The sequence below is a fragment of the Crocodylus porosus genome, unplaced genomic scaffold (assembly GCF_001723895.1).
Source record: "Crocodylus porosus isolate Cpor-Errol unplaced genomic scaffold, CroPor_comp1, whole genome shotgun sequence".
Classification (NCBI taxonomy): Eukaryota; Metazoa; Chordata; order Crocodylia; family Crocodylidae; genus Crocodylus; species Crocodylus porosus.
Genome location: NW_017728948.1, coordinates 18,569,127 through 18,589,224, shown reverse-complemented (window position 1 = coordinate 18,589,224; position 20,098 = coordinate 18,569,127). Strand labels below are relative to the sequence as shown.

General features: G+C 45.9%; 1 protein-coding gene across 1 annotated transcript in view; it reads left to right on the top strand.

Annotated features, from left to right (window-relative positions):
• CPZ (carboxypeptidase Z) overlaps positions 1–20,098 on the top strand; it is a 61,149-nt gene that overhangs the window by 26,100 nt on the left and 14,951 nt on the right. The window contains exons 7-9 of the mRNA XM_019553255.1: positions 3,488–3,646; positions 18,233–18,368; positions 19,739–19,878. Of these exons, the coding sequence (XP_019408800.1) occupies positions 3,488–3,646; positions 18,233–18,368; positions 19,739–19,878 (435 nt within the window). The remainder of the gene's footprint in view (positions 1–3,487; positions 3,647–18,232; positions 18,369–19,738; positions 19,879–20,098) is intronic.

Genomic DNA, 20,098 nt, shown 5'->3' with positions numbered 1-20,098 from the left:
CCTTCAAGAGTAAATTGGATGCTTATCTTGCTGGGATCCTATGACCCCAGCTGACTTCCTGCCCTTTGGGCAGGGGGCTGGACTTGATGATCTCCCGAGGTCCCTTCCAGCCCTGATGTCTATGAAATCTATGACGTAGTTCTAGATTGTAAACTCTTTGGGCTGGGGACCATGTTTTAGTTCTGTTTGTACAGACCCTAATGCAAAATAGTCCTGGTCCCTAAGTGAGACTCTTAGGTGTTACCACAGTACAAATCATAAGAATAACTTCCTGCTGAAGAACGTCCTTCATTATTTAGAAGGCTCAGGAGAGAGTGGTGCTGCTAGGGGAATTCACTTCAATTACCAGAGCCAGTAAGAAGATGGGGAAATGATGAATGTTTCCTTCCTGTGCCTATTTGGGCCTCCTGGCAAATTTCTCCCTTGGCTTACCCCAGCTACGGTAACTTCTGATAGCACTGGCATGAAAAGATCTGCAAGAGCCCGTTGGTTTTGGTGGAAATGAAATAGTTGATAACCAGGATGTGAAAGTGTGAGCGCCTCAAGCAATGCAAACCTGTATCAGAGTTGCAAACTCCCTTTCAGCACTCTGCCACTCCCACAGACCGTGGTCCTAAATACTGGCTCTGGCAACATAGTACAAATATATGTTTTTATTCCTACAGTATGTTTCGGCCCATTTCTGTCTCTCCCCAGTTCTAACTTTGTGATTCAATCCTTTTACAAAGTCCCAAAACCATAAAGGTCTCTAACGCAAGTTTTTGGAGCACATTATTTACTTTCAGTGTACACATAGCAAAAGAACTAAAGCATTTTTAATAATCAGGCAGATTTTCCAGTGCAGCTTCCTAGAAACAGTATGGGAGACTTTATTATAGTGAGAATGGCTGCTGTATTTGCTCAGTATTTCTATATTTAATAGCCTAATTCAATAGGCATTGGTCAGATCTAACAGCTGTCAATTCATTCACTATTTCTCTCTCCACCTTACAAATACGAGTAATGCCTATCAGCAAACCAGTCACAATGCCCTGCACTCATTTGGTAGCTACACGCTCTGTACAAGAGCCCAAAATATTACCTGGCTTCATTTAAAAAAATTATTCAGATGGTGCCTTGCTGCCTTTGGGCAATTTCTTCAATAGCCATTGATCTGTCCAGCAAAGCATTCATATAAGAAAATGGTTTAGGGATTACTGCACTGGCATGAAAATTAGGAGGCATGGCTTTCAACACACTTTGGATCCAGTTCACTCTTTCTCTGCTTTACTTCAGCAAAGTTCATGGGAAAGCACCACCATAATGATTTACCTGTGCTTTATACCCATGCCGTGTGGATGCAGATCATGCCTTTTTGGTATTACATGTCTGCTAGAAGGCACAACATCATGGAGCATACTCTGCCACCTGATCCTTCTGATTTAACTGTGTATGGAGTGTACACCAGAAAAAAATCCCAGCTGGCAGGGGAGTTCCTCTTCCATCAGACATAAAGACCTCTAGCTAGGTGATGGAAGATCTGTTACTTTCAACCCTGAGAGAAGAATGCCACCTGCTTTACCAGGGTGCCAGTGCATTTTCTGAAGCACTTTCAGAAGTTGCACTTTGAGGCTAGGGACAGACATTACACATTAGCAGGTTTAAATGGTCAGAAACTGGTTTAAACCTGTAACGTAAGTTTGGTGCACATAAACCAGTTTCAAAATACCTGAAACTGGTTTAAGATACACTTGGTTGAATGTAGTATCAGACTTAACTGATTTGGGTCAAACCAATTTATGCAATGTCTGTCCCAAAACCTTTCCTGGTTTAAGTTAAACCAGAGTCCCCCAGCATCTCAGATGCTTTGCATCCCTGGGCTGTGCTGTGCTGTTTGCTCCAGAAAGCAGAGCTGGCCCCGCCCCTCTGCTCCCTAGCCAGAGCTCTGGCAGAGACTGCAGCTGCTCAGGCAGGCATCTGCCCCCTCCCTCCCTTCTCCCACAGCACAGAACCCAGTCCATGGACCCTAGGCATGTAGTATGCTAGCTAATGCTTAGAGGTGTCTCTGTGTGTGTGTCTCCAGTTTCACTGGGAGAGGCAGACAGAGCAGTGTGCACTTAGGGCTTTTTGGAGCTAATGTCCCTCAGTTCCTTCCTTGGAAAAAGCTGTTTAAGAAGAGGTTGAACTAATGAGAGAGGCTTTTTTTCTTGATGTGCTGCTAAATACTGTGTTATCAGCTCCCTGCTGGATCCCTCATCTGTCAGGTTTGCAGACAGTATGAAGAAGCAGGGAGAGGAAGATTGAAAAATTCAGTATCTTTAACAGATGCATGCACTGCCCTCCCCTCCCCCACTTTGCCTCAGAGTGCTAGCCGGGGGCTGGAACACTCTCACCTCTTGAGCAGTGAGCATGGAAAAGCCTGGGATGGTGCAGGCAGGGTGGGGGATTACAACCCTCACTAATCAGAGCATCCTGCTGGGGCCTGGCCATGCCCCCCCCCCTCAGGTCAGCACTGTCGAAGGGAAGGGAGGGCTGCTCTAGTGCCCCCCAGCTTCTAGTCTGAGCCATTGCAGCTATGTGCCTGCATGTCCTCAGTCCTGAAAGAATATCTGTGCAGTTTCAAACCAATACAATCTAGGCAGTTTAGACTAACCTGTAAAGATTGAATCAATTCAGGCTCAGGCTTTTTGAATGTCTGTCCCTAGCCTGGCAGTCACTCATTTAAGCGATCAGCAGATCCAAAGCTGGTAGGATTGAACCATGAAATGAGACACGGTTTTCAAATCTGTACAAAATCCAGACAGACCTGGGCCCAAAGTAACAAAGCCAATTGCTTCTTTGCCTTATACCTTATACAGTTATTTGCATACATGTAAACCAGGCGTTTTGTGTTCTCATCTGATACCATTTTACAGCTAGTTTGCTGTACAATTTTTCACTGTTGTAAATGTCTACAGAAGAGGCAACTGTAGGAAATTCTAACCCTATTACTGAGCTCTGCCTGACACCTCTACTTTCACAAACTGGCCAGGGTACAGACGAGGTGGTTTATAAGTAACTGCTTCTTAGTAGGTCCCAACATGCTGTGTCAGAGGCAATCAGGTATATGGCCACCAGGTGGCACTGTTGCTTTGAAGGAGTAGCTGCTCCCTGGTAGAAGGGAGTCAGATGATAGCTCAGCAAATACTGAGCTCAGTCAGAATTCAGTCAAAAAGAGGTGCCTGAATGCCTTTGGGGACTTTGGCCTCAAAGCTGTTCATTTCATAACATGAAATTCCACTCCAGGGGGAAGGGATAGGTCCTAGATTCTGGCATGCAAACCCCATGTACCTTACACAAAGACATCCCTCCCTGCCCTCTGCATAGGAAATCTGGGACACCCGCCACATCACACTTCCTTTCTGTGGGTGTTTCTCTGCTAGGGGCCCGCTGGCTCCACAACATTGTTTCAAGGAACCCCATCTTAAGTAGTGTGTGCATTTAAGTATTTTTTCCTTTTCTGCTTCAGGTGGCACCTGAGACGAAAGCTGTTATGAAGTGGATGAGGGACATTCCATTTGTACTCTCTGCCAGTCTCCATGGTGGTGAATTAGTTGTTACCTATCCTTATGATTACTCAAGGCATCCACTGGAAGAAAAAATGTTCTCCCCTACCCCTGATGAGAAGGTAATTTTTTTTCCTGTGACTAGATTATTTGGTTGACTTCCAAATACAGAACAATTTAGAAGCCTTCCTTGACCAAGTAACTTGTTTAACCATTCTGTGATATACATTTTTGATGGTTGATTTAGAAAAATATCTCTGAATACGCCATACAAGAATAAATTTAACTCTGGCATTATTATGCACCCAATGGCATGGAGAGATGACAAATTATATCAACTTAAGAAACAGGATGAGTGAACCATTGCCCTTGTTCAGTTTGTTTATCTGTTATGGAGGTAATGGAAGCTAGGCAGGGGCTGTGAAAAAATGTCTAAATTACTTATCAAGGAAGAGAGAACAAATCAGTGCATGCTAAGTCCCCCACCCCCTGCTTTTTAATTCAGGAACATTTGTTCATCTGTTCACAATGTATGGATGAGAATTTAAGGTATGCATTGGTGTTCATCAACTCCTGTTTTGTGTTCAATGGAAGTTTCACCATTGATTTACAAGGCAGCATATTTAGATACCCTTGAAGATCGGTACCGTAAAAAGGAGGAAAAGAAAATTTCTGAAAAGAGACCTTATTTTTAAGTTGACCTACTGGAAGATTTGAAAAGAAATAGTAGACACAACCATTCCCCTTCAACATTTGACGGCATGCATCTTTGGGCTGTGATTTGCATGCTTACAGTTATCAATTGGCAGCATTTTGCAGTCATTTTGCATTGATATAAATGAATCCACATGTCAAAGTAAGAAAAACTCATCTAAAGCAACATTTAGCACCCAGTCATACTCCCACTGGCTGTAGAAAAAGGCAGGAATGGGTCCTGAACTTGAAGTTCTCATCTATGTTGCTACCAAAGATAATGACAGCTCGGTAAAACTAAAAGGAGGCCAGAAGGGGGGAGTAGTGTAACGTTTATTCCAGGTCAGATGGAATGTGTGGGTATTTCTTGCCCCTGTGCCTCTATTCTTGTGTAGTTCTCACTTGGGGATTTTTTTTTAAACACACTGCAATTTTATACCTTTTTTCCTAAACTGACGCTCAGATAAGTGTTAGATATTTGGACATATTAGCCTGAAATCTAAAAAAAAAAAAAAAAAGCAAAACCTTAGTTAGTAAACAGATCATGAAAATAAACAGAGAATACAAGTTCTTTCATTTCAAACATAGATCTTGGCCTTGAGCTTGGAGGCATAAGAGAGCAGCCTGGCGCCCTGGGCAGTGATGGCTCTGAGCTGCACCGGCTACCCCATACATTGGTGTGGCTGGCTGGCTGGCAGTGGTAGCAGCTGTTATTTTTCCCCCTCTCCCTGAAGCAGGCACCCAGTGCTGCTGCCCAAGTTGCCTGCCTTAGTTAACACCACTGCCTGAATGCATCAGTGGGAACCAGCCAGTTAGGCTTAATTACAATCCTGTTCCAACTGGATAGGTGTATAAACTGCATATAATTCCTTGAAATGCTAGTCACAGAAAAACTACAACTAGTGAGGGGTGGTGGGAGAAGGAGAGTCCACCCCCTACATGTCTAGTGGTTAAGCCATTTGCACAGGGAGTGGGAGCTTTAGGTTTATGTCCCCCCACCCCCACCTCCTAGTAAAGTGTCTTAAGTACAAGCCAAGGGCTAGGCATTCTGTTGATGATGAACTATAGGGCAACTGAGAGAGGAAGTTATCTGGGGCAGGGAGAAAAGCAAACTAGGAGTATAATTTAGAGAGATGGGCATTGTCCTGCAAGGGAGGGGTCCCTGCTTCTGATTTCAGTGGTGCTTCTCCATTTTATATTTAATAGTCAGTGGCTAAACAACATTGGAATAGCTTCTGCCTCACCGGGTCAGGTGTCACTTAATTTAAGTGTTCCGTGTATTCTTTCTAGATTGCATGGCCATGATTTCTGTGAAATATTTCAAGGAGAAGCTACATAAAGTATCAGGTACAGGCAAAAATCCTTTCATTAGCCAGTCAGCAGCTGATTGTTTATGGCCAGTAAACCACAGGAAGAGGGACCAGAAAAATGAAAAGCTACAGGTTTAAAATAGACATTGGGAGGAGAATCCATGTGAGATTGCCAATTAAAATCAGCTTTCCTCATTAGCCCATTAGAACATCTCAAAATATTAACAGTATCACTTTAAATTTTGCCCAGAGAATGAAAAAAACTTACCTGCTTAGTGATCTGTAGTTAAATAACTTCATCTGCAACTGCTGTTGTCCAGGGGACTGCATCCTGTAATAGTGTTGCTTAGTTTTTGCTGCTGCTCTCTTAGTCTTCACCTTTGTTCTGACCGCTGACCCAGAAGAATTCATTTGTGCAAGGGCAAACTTAGCACATTTGCATTCTTGGCTGCAACAAAAAATGAAGTGCCCCAGCTCTGCTCTGCCACTTTGTCCTGTTGAGTCTTTTGTGGGCTGGACCAGTATTCCAAAGCATACTTAGAACAGGTTTATACAGCTATTGGTGATTCCCCTGGTGTAAAATTATTAGCTGGTGATATAGGCTATTTATAGATCTTATGTTTTTCTAGGTTTAATCTAGACTGCAGCAATAACTATATTCATACAGATGTCTGTAGTTTGAACTAAAACGGGCTCCAGTCTGAATTAACTAGCCCTCATTGAATGAGAACTAAGATTAATGCAGACTAGGGCAATCCAAATTAAGGAATTTAAACCGGATTAATTAACATGTATATACAGTGTTGCTTTTAGGAATGACAATCCTTAGGAATTCAGATAAGTATTGTCCCTACAAGGTATCGATGCCTACAAGGGTTATAGCCATGTTGGTCTAAGGACTAAACATTGGATTTATGGCACATTGGCTGTATCTACACAAGACACTGATTGCACAGTAGGAGTGTATAAAATGGGCTGTATTTGATTCAGAATTGGCCCAAATCAGGGACCGTGATTTGATTAGTTGATTCGGATCACGGTCCCTGATTCGATTCAGCTGAATCCGAATTTGAAGATTTGATGCTGATTTAGAGAATCAGTGATTCGGCCATAGACACAGCTTTAAATGTTTTTTCTACATGCCTCAAAGTACCTGGTGCGGCTCATGAATGCTGTAAAGCTGGGGCAGACGGAGCATCCCACAGGAGTGTGGGGGCCCCTCCCTCTTGCTCAGCAGTGAACCCAAAGTGCTTCTGGTCCACTTTCAGGTCTGCCAGGGAGGGCACTGTGGGGACCTCCTGCACCCCTCTGGCTCAGCGATCAGCCACAGTGGGACCCCAGGTGCCCCCCCAGACCCAGGAGGCACCAGTCACCAACTGGGTGAGCGTGGGGTGGACCCCCACTGCATTCTCCAGCAGACCTGGAAATGGACCGGAAGTGCTTCTGGTCCACTTCCAGGTCTGCTGCTGAGTGCGCTGGGGACCCTCCCTATGCTCCTGTGGGATGCTCCATCTGCCCCACCATCTCAGCATTTGTGAGTCACCTGGTACCTTGAGGTATGTAGAAAAAACATTTAAAGCTGTGTCTATGTCTGAATCTTTCCAAATCTCTCTGAATTGACTCAGAGAGTTCGCTTTGATTCAGAGAGATTAAAGAGTCTCCTGATTCAATTCATATTCAGAGATTCAGTCACCAAATCAGGCCAAATCTCTGCTGAATTGAATCAGGGACCAAAGCTTCACACAGCCCTACTATGCAGTAGCTTGTTACTACTGTGCTGTAGCATCACATGGCACAAAGTATGATGTGATGCTACTGCATAGTAGTAATGCACTACTCTTAGTAATGCACTAAAGCGTCTCTTCAAAGCTATTTGGTGATGTTACGGTGCAGTAACTCCAGCTACTGCATAGTCATTTAGTACTTATGTATACAAGTACTAAATGACTGTATAGTAATGACTGCACAGTCAGCGTCTCATGTAGATACAGCCATTATAATCTGCCTGCCATTGGATAACCCCAGGTACCTGTCAACTTTTTACCAGCTACATTCTGTCACTAGGTCAACATACCCCCTGCCCCCCACCCCCACCAACCTGTCTCATACCTATTGTCTTCCATTGCCTCTAATCTTCACAGCCAAACATTTTGCATTTTCAGAGACCTGCATTTTGCATATTGGCTTCTATTCCACCCAGGAGAGCAAACAAAACATCAGCAGACTCCCTATTCCTGAAGAAGGGTGTTTGTGCCCAAAAGCTTGCAAAAACAATTTTTCTAACTATTTAGTTGGTTTAATAAAAGATATCACATTTACCCAAAGAACTTTGTCTGCCTAATCCCCACAAGGGAAATTTATTTGGATTTTTGCAGAACAATAGAGACTATCAGGCGCAAAGAAACACCTTTTATAAAATCAAATGTGCCAACAACACTCACCCTGCTAAGTATCAGGTCAATTACAGCTTCTGGAATGGATCTTCCAATGACTGCAACAATGTAGTAGTGCTTACACAAGCTTATTATCACCTCCTAATTACTTCCAAGCTCTGTTAAGAGGCTTTCAAATGTATAGACTGTGTGTAGTCAGTAGGTCTGTGCAAAATTTCAGCAACCCTTTGGGTTCGGAGATGTTTTGTCCATTTTGGTGCCTAAAACACCAGATCCTAAATGAAATGGATGGCTCCAAAACATCTACAAAATAAAAGAAACATTGTTTCAGAATGTTTTGGAGGTGGGCTTGTGGGGAAACAGAAACTCAGAAGAAGGAGGGGGAAGGCAGCAGGGGAGAGGGGAGGACAGCTCCAATATTGACATCTGTAGCTGACCAGTTTCTGCAATCCATCCCTGTGGTATCTTCCAATTGGAGTGCTCAGAGGGAGGGACAGAGAAACAGCGTATAAGGCTCTGTGTGAAGCCTTTCTGTCCCTTTTGGGAGCTGTCTCTCTAGAAGCAACAGCGTGTGAAAGGTACTGTGGTTGGCTGCAGTGACTGGCTTCCTAGTCAGTCTCCTGCTAGTCTCTCTTTTTGGAAAGGATTAGATGCACCTTTCCAATATTACAGATAAAGGATATAGTAAGCAGAGAGGAGAAGATATAGTAAAGACAGAAGATATAGTAAACATATAGAAGATATTTCACACACACGCACACATTTTCCAAAACAGCAAACATTATGAAGTATGCTGGAAAGGCAGGTGCTAGGTCTTCCAGCAGAGGAGCAAGAGGCGGCAGAGGGAGAGCTATAAGTCACCCCCCATCAAAAAAAGCCTACTATGCAGTAGCTTGTTACTACTGCGCTGTAGCTTCTTCCCTAGCAAGCATGAGGCTTCTTCTGTTAGTGGCAGCAAGGAGGTGGGAACAGTGTCTGCACCTGCCCCACCTCCACTAACACCAGCAGTAGTAATAACCCCCAACAACACTAGCATGACAAGCACCAACATGACAGTCTCCTCCATCCCAATTTCAGTTCCCAGCAAAAGCATCCCAGTGGCAGAGGAGGAGCTGGATCTGAAACCAGGGAAGATCAGTGTCATAGCCAGGGAAATTCTGGGGAAAGAGGAGAAATCTGAGTTTGTGCTCCACACGCCTCAAAGTTCTCCTAGAGCCAGGTCTCCTTCTCTGGAAGGCATTGTGGAGGAGGTTGTGGGGGCAGGTGGCTCAGCTTCCACTGTTGTGCCTCTGCTTGCTGAGGAGTGGGATAAGGCAGGATCTCCACCTGTGCCCCAGAAGTGAGGGGGGGCCTGTAGTGTGGGATCATTTTGATGTGGCAGATGATCCAAAGTATGCTATCTCCCTGCACTGCCAATGCAAGATGAGCTGGGGCAAGGACAACAAACACTTCAGCACCACGGGGATGCTGATGCATAACAGGAGGAGCCACCTCCTTGCCTTTGCTCCTCCCCAGCCTGGCACCAGTGGGAGCATACCCAAAAAGAAGTCCCCCTATCGCTGTAAAGCTCCCATCCACAAGAAGCAGAGGCAGGCCACCCTAGACAAGTGGGGAAAAGGCAGAGGAAAAGGGGACACATTCCCAAGGTGAGTGAGGTCACCCAGAGCATTGGGCAAATGCTTGCTGCCAGTGGTCAGCCCTTCTCCTTAGCTGAATGGCCAGGGTTCAGGCAGCTCATGGCTCCATCATACCAAGTGCCTGCATGCACCACCTTCAGCAGGACAGTGGTGGCCTCCCTGTATGAGGCATATAGAGAGTACTTGAGGGAGGAGCTGTGCAAGGCAGGTCTGCAGGTGGCTTTACACTTCACCTCAGACATCTGTAGCAGCTAAGGTGAAGATAATGCCTACCTCTCCCTCCCAGGGCACTGGTATTATCAGTCAGGCATCAGTGGACTCTCCTTCAAGCAGAGGTGATGGATGAGTCCCACGCAGCAAGGGAGATCATGAGGGCCATAAACCGCATGGTGCAGGGGTGGCTTATTGGACAGAGAGAGCTCACCCATGGGTTCATGGTCACTGACAATGGGCCAATATGGCCAAGGCGGTTCATGATGCCAATTTCGTTGGCATCCGCTGTGTGGCACACAAATTCCACCTTATAGTCAGGGACATCTTGGAGGGGGACAGGGTTGCCAGTTAGGACACCTTCACAACCATCCAGCTCATTTCAAAATGCAGGAAGGTAGTGGGCTACATTCACCAGAGTATCAAGGGGGGCAAGATGCTGCAGGACAAACAGGCAGAGCTGAGCACAGAATTATGCAGGATGTGGAGACTCTGTGGAACTCTACATACCTGATGCTCAAAAGGCTGGTTGAGCAACAGAAGGCCATCCGTGAGATGGCCATGTTGGGGAGATCAGGTTCAGTTGCCCCCTTAACAAAACAAGTGGGATACCATATCCCAGATCTTGGTGGTCCTCAAGCCATTCCTTGAAGCCACCAAGAGCCTCAGTGCTGGCAATGCCCTCCTTATCCAAGTGATCCCTGTACTGAGGGAGCATCAGAACCAAATGGAGAAGTTCTAGGGAATTGATGTTGCTGGGTGGGCAAGCCACTGTCACCAGAGGTGCAGACACTGGTAAAGCGGCTGAAAGAGGGCATCAAGAAACATCTGGATCCATTGAGGTCCAGTATGTACATGTGCTGGTGGGGATGTGTGACCTGAGGATGAAGAGAAGCGTCTGTGGCAGCAAAACCCTGGATTGATGCATGGTGGTGCTGGTGAACAGAGTCAGTGAGGCAGAAGGGTGGTGGAGGGGGGATGTGGAAGAGGGGGATCCACTTTCCCAAGCCAGCTCACCGTCCACCAGCCAATCTCCTCCACCACAGGTTCTGCCAATGTGGGCCAAAGGCATGGCTTCCATGTTTGGGTCCAGGGGCACCAGACCCCAGCATCAGAAGGTAGCACCAAGGCCTCAGTGGATACCTATCTCACCAAGGACATGGAGCTACTGCTTTGCAACCTCTTGGCCTACTGGGCAAGCTGCAGCCAGATATGACAGGATCTGGCCATGGTTGCCCAGGAACACATGTCCTGTCCACTGAACAGTGTTTTGAGCAAGAGGGCGTTCAGCATTGCTAGGGATGTAGTAACACCTCACCACATCTGCTTGGATCCTGATTTGGTGGAGCAGTTGGTGTTCCTCAAGGTGAACCTCCAGCTGCTGGGGTTCCCCAAGCTCCACGTGCAGACAGAGTGAGTGCCACCCTCCTCACTCTGTCTGCATCTGTTTCTTTTTTATTTATTTTTTTAAACCTTTTAATGCCCTGCTCTCAGAGCTGGAGGTAGCACTCACTAGATCACCAGCCAGCAGGGGAAGAACATGTCCTTGCTGAGTTCCCATGCCAGGACGAACTTGGAGGTATGGGCTGGGGCTATGGGGTAGGAGGAAACCCCAGGTCCTGGGCATGACCTAAAAGTGAACTCTGCCAGAGTCAGGGAGGTCTGGTGGGACTGCCAGTGGCACAGCAGCCCCCAAAAAGTGCCAGGACCGCAAACCTCCCTGGTGAAAGGTGGTTAGGAGGTGCCTTATAACTTCCAGCCACCACATGTGCACACAGTCCTGGCTAGGGAAAGCCCAGACCTGTAAGATCTTTGAGAGGCCTGAGGCTTGCTGGTTGGAGTGGAGTTGTGGTGCTTCAGGTGAGCTTAGCTGCTTGGGATGCCATCTGCAAGGCATGGGCCGCAGTGTTAGGGGAGGTACGGAGTTGCAGAATGGATGTCACCCCTAGACATCAGGGGCCTAAATGGGCAGCCTCCTGCCTTGGAAACATCTGAATTGGTTTACCATCAAGGCATGGCAGGAGAAAGAGGAGTGGGTGGTTGGCCCAGAAACAGGTAGGTGGGCTGAGGTCTCACCTGCACTGGGAAGGTCCCCAGCTCTTCCTGGATGGAATAAATAGTGAAGAATCCAGAGGCTGGCATGAAATGCAAGCAAGAAAGCCAGTCAGTGAAAATGTAAATGTAGGTGTCAGGAGGTGAGGAACAGGCTGGGGGGGGGGGGAGGGAAAGGGAGATGTAGCAGGTAAAAGTGGAGAGGTACCTGGGGAGTCAGATTTTGGGCAGGTTATAGTGTGTCATAAATCCAATGTCTATATTGATTCCATGAGTTCTGTATCTAGGAGGTTGATGAATTGAAGTTCATAAGCTTGTCTGTGAAAAGTGCTTTGTAAATTCCCTTTGAGCACCACAACATCACTTCATCAGCCTCCTGGATATAAAAACTCATGCACCCAAAATAGACATTGGATTTATGACATACTATAATCTGCCTGGCATCTGACTCCTCAGGTACCTCACCACTTTTACCTGCTACATCCCCCTTCCTCCCCCTGCCCCCCAGTCTATTCCTCACCCCCTGACATCTCCATTTATATTTTCACTGACTGGATTTCTTGCCTGCATTGCATGCCAAGCCAGCTTCTGCCTTCTTTACTATTCATTCCATCCAGGAAGAGCACACACACACCAACTAGATGCTTCCTCAGCCTAATGAAGGGTTTTTAAACCCAAAAGCTTGCTAAGATATATTTCTTCAACTATTCATTTGGTTTAATAAAAGATATCAGAGGTATCCTTGACTGGTCCATGCTGGGGCTAGGACCCAAAGCAGGGGTCAAAGGGCCAGGGGCCCACCACAAGGAATGCCCAAGGCAAGAGGCTCAGGGTTCCAACTGACCTGAAGGCAGGGCCAGGGCATAAGAGGGAGCCAAAGGTTCCAGAGAGGAGACCACAGCTGGAGGGGGTAAAGGATGCAATGTGCAAGGCATGGGCCACAATGTTAAGGGAGGTACGGAGCTGCGGAATGGATGTCACCCCAAGACACCTCAGTGTCGCAGCCTCCCACCTCGGAAACATCTGAATCATCAAGGTATGGCCCAAAAAGGAGGGGTGGGCAGCTGGTCCAGAAACAGGTGGATAGGCAGAGATCTAACCATCACCAGGAAGGCTCCCTGTTACAGAATACCATCCCTGCTGGTTTGAACCCGGTGCACCTTAACACACACACAAAGTCACACATGTCACGAGTTTTGCTTTGAACAGTTTGAGGTGCAGTTTCACAGAAACCCCTGAATGTACCTGCTTGACACCTGGCAGGCTTCATGGATTCAGAAGGGGCTAGCATTCCTGCTGTTTTTATCCTTCCATGCCTTAATACACAACCGTGACATGAGTTTTGCTTTGAAGAGTTTGAGGTTCAGTTTCACAAAAAACCCTATACCTATCTCCTTGAAACCTGGTAGGCTTCATGACCTTGGACGGGGCTACCATCCCTGCAATATACATGTGAATTAGGCAAGAAATGACAAAGTTACAGGCATTTTAGTGATTCCCTATTATAGCCTATGGCCAAATCACTGAAACCGCGTCAAAACTCTGAAGCAGATTCAGCTGAATAGAAACGGAACAGTGATCTGAAATACCAAAATGAATCACTGTCCTCTGAAATGGCTGAATCCAAAATCGAACTGAGACATAGCTGTTTCGCACAGCCCTAATAGCCAGTGGCCCCTGCTGTGATGGTCAATGATTTTCTATTAACTCTTCATTTGAACTGAAATTTAATTTGAACAGTGTGACGCAGTTAACAATGTTGACAAAATGCTGAGCACATCTACAAACATCCATACTGACCACTGTGCTACCCCCTTATGGTCTCCAAGTTAACCCCTTCATTGTTTTGGTGGTATAGGGAGTATGTCAGGGATGCTACTATAATTGGTTGATTTCCACCTACCAGAATTACCTCTGAAGACTGGTTGCAGCTATGCAAGACACAGGGAACAGACAGAAGTGGCAATTTTTGCCCAATCTGGCCACACAAAGAAGTTTATAGCTGTTACCAAATACAAGTGCATGACTGTAGACAGCTTCAAAAATGGCCGATTAGGTGAAAATTGAGTGAGGGGTCAGATGAAAATGTTACAAAACAGAGTATCTTCTGTTTCAAAACATGGGTATCTTTTGTAATTTGTCTGTGTTGCCTGCCAGCCTTGAGCTGTCTTCAGAATGGGAGGGGGGAAAGGGAACTGGTGGAGTTTTGTCTGGGGCGTTTTCAGCCCCCACTGGAGGGTGGGGTGGGTGTAGTAGAGCTGGATGGGGAGCCCCTAGAATGAGATCCCTCTGCTCCCTTTCTCTCCTCACATTCTGAAACAGGGACAGGCTGAGAGAGGAGGAGCCACTGCTAGGAGAAACTGGCTTCACACTTGCAGCCAGAAAGTAGATTCCTCTCCTCCTTTACAACTTCTGCTTGTTCCAAGGGATCATTGTAACTCAGAAATGCTTCATGCAAAGTGTTCTGAGCTACAGCGAGGAGCTGCACCTCTGTCTGCACTGGCTTTCTTTAACCTCTGTCAGATCAGGTTTCTTTAACTTTTGCTAAGGTCTGAGTTAACACTGATCAGTGGATTAGGAAACCACAAAGTTGATTTAAGTATTCACTCATGGTCTTGCACTGAATTCAGCACCAAACCCAAAATTCAGAGCCCTAATATCAGAAAGCTGGTCCCGGTGACACCTATGCATCCTCAGTAAAGTCAAGAAAACTGCATGGCTGTCAACGAGGATGGAGTATTACATACAAAGTTAAATTAGTGCCTTCCTTGAGTGTGTGCAAGAAAACAACAAAACTGTGAAATCTGACATCAATAACAGCCACTTTTAATCTTTGGTTGGAAAAAGTATTAAAGTATTTTAGAAATTCCCAGCAAATGTTAATGGTTAGTGAAGCTTGTCCCTAAAACTGGAAACTGTAAGCAGTTTCCTTTTTTCTGATTTCTTCTTTACGTCAGCATCATGTTGCCTAGTGGAGACATGGAATCAAATTTTCAAAATCACTTCAGTGATGTTCAATAGGGCTTAGGCTCCTATGGAAAAAGGCTCCTTTCAAAAGTCGCTCTGGGCCTTTTTAAAATGTCACCCTGAATGTCCAATTGACATCATTAGAAACAGAACTGGGCCCATAAATCCCTGAAGGGTTATTGAGATCAGGATTGATGCCCCAAATATCCACAACACTAGTTATTTATAATCAATTTAAATACACTCATTTTTCCAATGGAGTCTTGAGTTTTCAGAGTTATCCTGCAGATGATCTGTCTGTCATTCAGTCCCATGCTTGGATCTTTGCTTGTCAGTTGAAATGTAACATCCTAAGTGCTCTGTTGAAAGTAAGCAATGACTTCTGGGATGGATAAATAAAACAGTTACTTCCTTCTGCTTGTGAATCCTAGCTCTTTCCAAGGCTTAATTGTTAGGTTTCCACATCTTGTCTTGTCTTCTGCTGTCATTTTTTGTCCCATGGGTGACAAAATTACCCCTCTGTTTTATAATAGGGTCAATTGACTCCCCATAACCAAGCATAAAATGTCACCAAAAATATATAAACTCCTCTTTCCTTCCTGTAATCTGTCCTCTCCTTGCAGTTTCCCTCTAAGCTGCAGACTGGCTCGTGAATCTAGTCGTGTGTAGTCATAGACTTACTCTCCGCTTCGTAATCACTCTGGCACATATAACCCCTCATGGGCCTATGGCATTGGCTGGCTTTTCTCAAGCGGACACTTCAGCACTACAATAGTCTACTCAGGCCCATGCACTGCTGAATGCCTTTTTATAACACTTTTCAGTTTCTGTTAGAGGCGTGTATTCAGCTTAGTATTAATGACACTAAGCTAGAGGTGTTATAAACAGTTTTAGTTTGTGCCAGGAGAAATAAGGAGGCCTGTAACTGGCATTAGTTACTTCAGTTTACAAGCTCAATAAAATAAACTATTTAATCCCCAGAGCACTTGGCACATTTGGTGAAGTGCAAACAGGCTGCTGCTGCTTTCATGATTATCATTTCTACTATTACTACAGTACCTACGTGATTTAGAATCCTGATAATTTCACTACATATAATGGATAACATTTCCCAAAGCATCGAAACCATTAGGTTCCTAAGTCATGAGACTTTAGCTTTCAAAGCCACTTAGGTGCTCTTGTACACTGGATGCTTTTGTATTCACTGTGTTTAAATTACTTGTGATAAGATTCTAAATTGTTTGTGGCACAGTTCAAACTGGGATTTGAGTTCTGGTATCATGAGTTTTTGAAGCATTTCATCCTAGATTTTGGGCAAACTTTTTTATTGAAACGTACTCAGTGGGTGCAACTACACATACACTTAATGCACCTGAATTTACTACACAGTAAATTGCCTGAAAATTTACCTACATGTGTACTCACGTCAGGTGCAGTTTTACACCCAACAGAAGCAGCCTAGTCTAAGGCTGCTCCTGCCCTGCCATGCACCCCTGCAGCAGCCAGGAGGAGCTCCAGGCTCCCGTGGCAGGGGGTTCAGGCTGGCAGGGGGTTCTGGGCTACCAGGAAGCATGGGGGGAGGGGAGGGGGGTCAGGCCTGGGCTCTGAATGCTGGAGGGAGCTGTCCTTGGCTCTGGGGGCAGCTTCCAGCCCCATGGAGCTCAAGTTCAGCTGTGGCCAGTTCTCCTGGGAGGAGTGTGTGTTGATCTGAGCCACCAGCTGGGGAGGCGGGGCCCATGGCAACCATACTGTACCTGTGCTTCCTTCCCCCAGGAGCTATGCCTCCCCCTCAAGCTGAAATCACAGTAGCAGTGGGGCCCGGAGCTTCCCTATGGCATGCATCCTGAAGCTAAGGTGGAGGCACTAGGGTGCAGGGCAGCAAGGACCATGAAGAAGCCCCAAGGCTGGAAATTGTCTTCATGCCACTGAGTGGCCAGTCCTGCCCCTGGCTGTGCTGTCTAGGCCCTGCAGTACCTGGTATAATGGCAGAGCCTGGCCCAGTCTGTCAGCAGCCATGCCTAGCTCTGGGGTCCCTGTGAAGCAGGGGTCCATGCTTGCATGCTTCTGGGCCAGTTGCCCCCTATGTGGTTACCACACCAGTGCGGGGCTGCACCCAGTACACCTGTGAAGCTCTCATCAAGGAGCAGGCAAGCGCCAGTGTGCCCAGCCTCTACCAGCTCATACACAGCCTCCTGGGAGAACTAGCTGCAGCTGAACCTGAGTTCTGCACAGCTGGGAGCTGCCCCTGGAGCCAGGGACAGCTTCCTCTACCCCCTGGAGCTCAGGGCTTAGCCAGGCAGCAGTGTGGTTCCCTACTGCTTGGGCTGAATGGAAGCAATTTGCTCCTGGTCAGCATCTACACATGTGATACAGTGCATTAGTTTAATGTGCCATGTTCTAGTACCTGTATCTAGTGGTACTAGCAAATGGTGCATTAGACTAATCTAATGCACAGTAATTGCTACACATGTAGACGGCGATGCTTTAGATTAGTCTAATGCATGGTAAAGCATCTTGCATAGACATGCCCAGCGAGAGGCTGATGGAATAGCTTCGGGATTTGCAACCCACCAAAGTTAGAATATGGGATTTAGATAAAAGTCTAGGGATTAGATGCCAATTTGAGGCAAACATCAAAACAAATTGTCCAGGAAACAGGACAATCACTTTCCCTAAATGTCTACTATTTCTTCCCCCTTCCCAACTGCACTTTCTTTTCCTTTTGCAGGTATCAATCTACCATCCTTCACTAACAGTCATTTCCTCCAATGACTTGTGTGCGGTCCATGCCTCCAGCCAGTAGAGCATAACCTGCTCACTTTCTTAAGGGTACCTTCTTCCATCTGCCATTCAGCCCAAAGAAGAAATAGTGGTTAATCTAGCAGAGTATATAGTAAAATGAAGAGCATCCATGTTTGCTACATATTCCTGAAAGCCCTGTGACATTCCCATTGAACTGAGATTAGTGTAGAGGTCAAACCTGTTGGACCTCTGCTCTACCTTTGAAAAGCAGAAGTAGTGAATGGAGGCCCTGACAAACTAGAATAGATTTAATTCCTACTTTTGAATCCAGAAAGTCTCTCTGGATTTATTTTTAATTGGATTAAATAAAAAGAGAAAAAAGGAAAGAAAGAAAAATACCACAGAAGATAACAGGGGGGCTGGTAGTTCAGATTGAAGTACGAACCCTACAGAGAAAGCACAGCATGCCCTCCAAGGAGCTGACAATGCTCAAGAGATAGCAAAGCCCCATGTGTAGGAGGAGCGATAGTCTTGTAGAGAGGTTTCCTTGTTTGTAAAGTCCTAGAGAACACAGTCTGGCTTACTGTTTGGTATCTGAGCTTAAGCGGCTAGTGCTGAGTGGAAATTAGTGGTGGAAAGGTAATTGGGAAAAGTGCTTATCCTTGACAGAGCAACTAAATATTTGCCAACTCCCTTCATTTCAGATGTTCAAACTGCTGGCTAAAGCATATGCAGATGCACATCCAGTCATCTCAGACAAATCAGAAATTCGCTGTGGTGGAAGTTTTGGGAAACGAGGAGGCATTATAAATGGTGCAGAGTGGTACAGCTTTCCTGGAGGTAAGATTCTGCTAATCTGTAAAGTGAAGTGAAACCCAAGTAAGAACCTTATTAAAGATAAATTAAAACTTGATCCAAAGCCCCAGCTGAATTTAGGATCTTCAGATGATTAAACCTTTCCATTTAATAGATAGGGAATTGAGGTGCCTAATTTGACTGTGTGGATTCTGTGCCTGGAGCTAAGCATCTAAACATTAAAGGCTCAGCATTGCAACACCCTTTTTGGACCCAGGCCCGAATGCTCAAATCACTCCTGAAAATGGGGGAAAAAGTACCTGAGACTTACTGTATTTACTCAATTAGAAGAGAAGTTTTCCTCCCACATTTAACATGAAGGGGAAAAAAGCCTCTCACCTTACAACTGAGTACAAGGCAGTGGAGGGGCAGGCAACTGCCAGAACTGGAGCTGGAGCCTCTGCATACCCCAGCGCTCCTCCCCTGCAGCCCTCAGTCACACCCCCACGCCATTTCTCCTTCTCTCTCCCCATCTTCCACACTCCTCCTTACACTAGCAGGGTCTGTCCTCACTGCAGTCTGGAGCATGGAGAACATGCTCCAACCTGGCCCATAGCAGCAGCGTAGGCTCCATGCCACTGCTACAGGGCCAGGCTGGAGCCATGCTCCATGCCCCATGTTGCATCAGGAACAGAGCCTGCTGGTGCAGAACAAAGGTAAGTGGAGGGGATAGAGGGGCAGGTTGGGGGAAGACATCGAAGGGGGGAGATAGAGAGAAGAGGGGTGGGGATCTGAGGCTGTGGGGGACAGAAGCAATGTGGAGCAGGTGGAGAGGAGGAACATGAGGACGAGGAACTGGGGCAGCCAGAAACCATAGGGGGCAGATAAGTGATGGGGAACAGGCAGTAGGGGATAAGATGCCTGCTTTTCACTGCCTGTTCCTCTACTGTCTCCCCCACTGTCTGACCCATACCACCTATCCCATTACTGTGACCCTTATTACCTCTCCCCCGACTGTCAGCAGCAGTGGGGTGGTGATGAATTTAAAATGATCCTCCAATAATTAGATTCCACACATGGACAATTTTAATAAATTTAAATTTTTTCCATGTGTTCAATCTAAGTACTGGGGGGGGAGGGGGGAGGGCGGGGCAGGTCATCTTATAGTTAGGGTCATTTTGTATTTGGGCAAATACGGTGAGTACTTTTTAAAATTTTACCCATTATCTGTGAGAGGCAAGAATTCTTGTGAGTGTCATCTTTTATATGCCTGCCTGTGCCAACCATACAGTTAAATCAGACTTAACTGTACGGTTGGCATAGACATAGGCAAGCTTTTGGGTGTCATAGTGCCCTTCTTCCAAATGTGAAATGGATTGTTTGCAATAATTTTGCTTCTCTTCTTATGACTTTAGGTATGGCGGATTTTAACTATCTTCATACAAACTGTTTTGAAATTACCGTGGAGGTGGGATGTGAAAAATTTCCTTTGGAGGAAGAACTATATTCAATCTGGCATGAAAACAGAGAGTCCCTTCTGAATTTTATTGAAATGGTACGGTTCTACTTTTACAAACATTGCTTCTTTGCTAAAGGGTCTCCTTCTCCATTCTTCAGTGGTATTTCTTTGTTGTTATTTCCCAGTTGGGGAATCTTATGAGAACATATGACTAACTCCACTAGTCACTATGCCATACTTCACCTGTCTGAGACTGTGAATAATACTCTTTCTTTATCTCACAGGAGGGATTAAGGGTTAAGGATTTTTTGTGAAG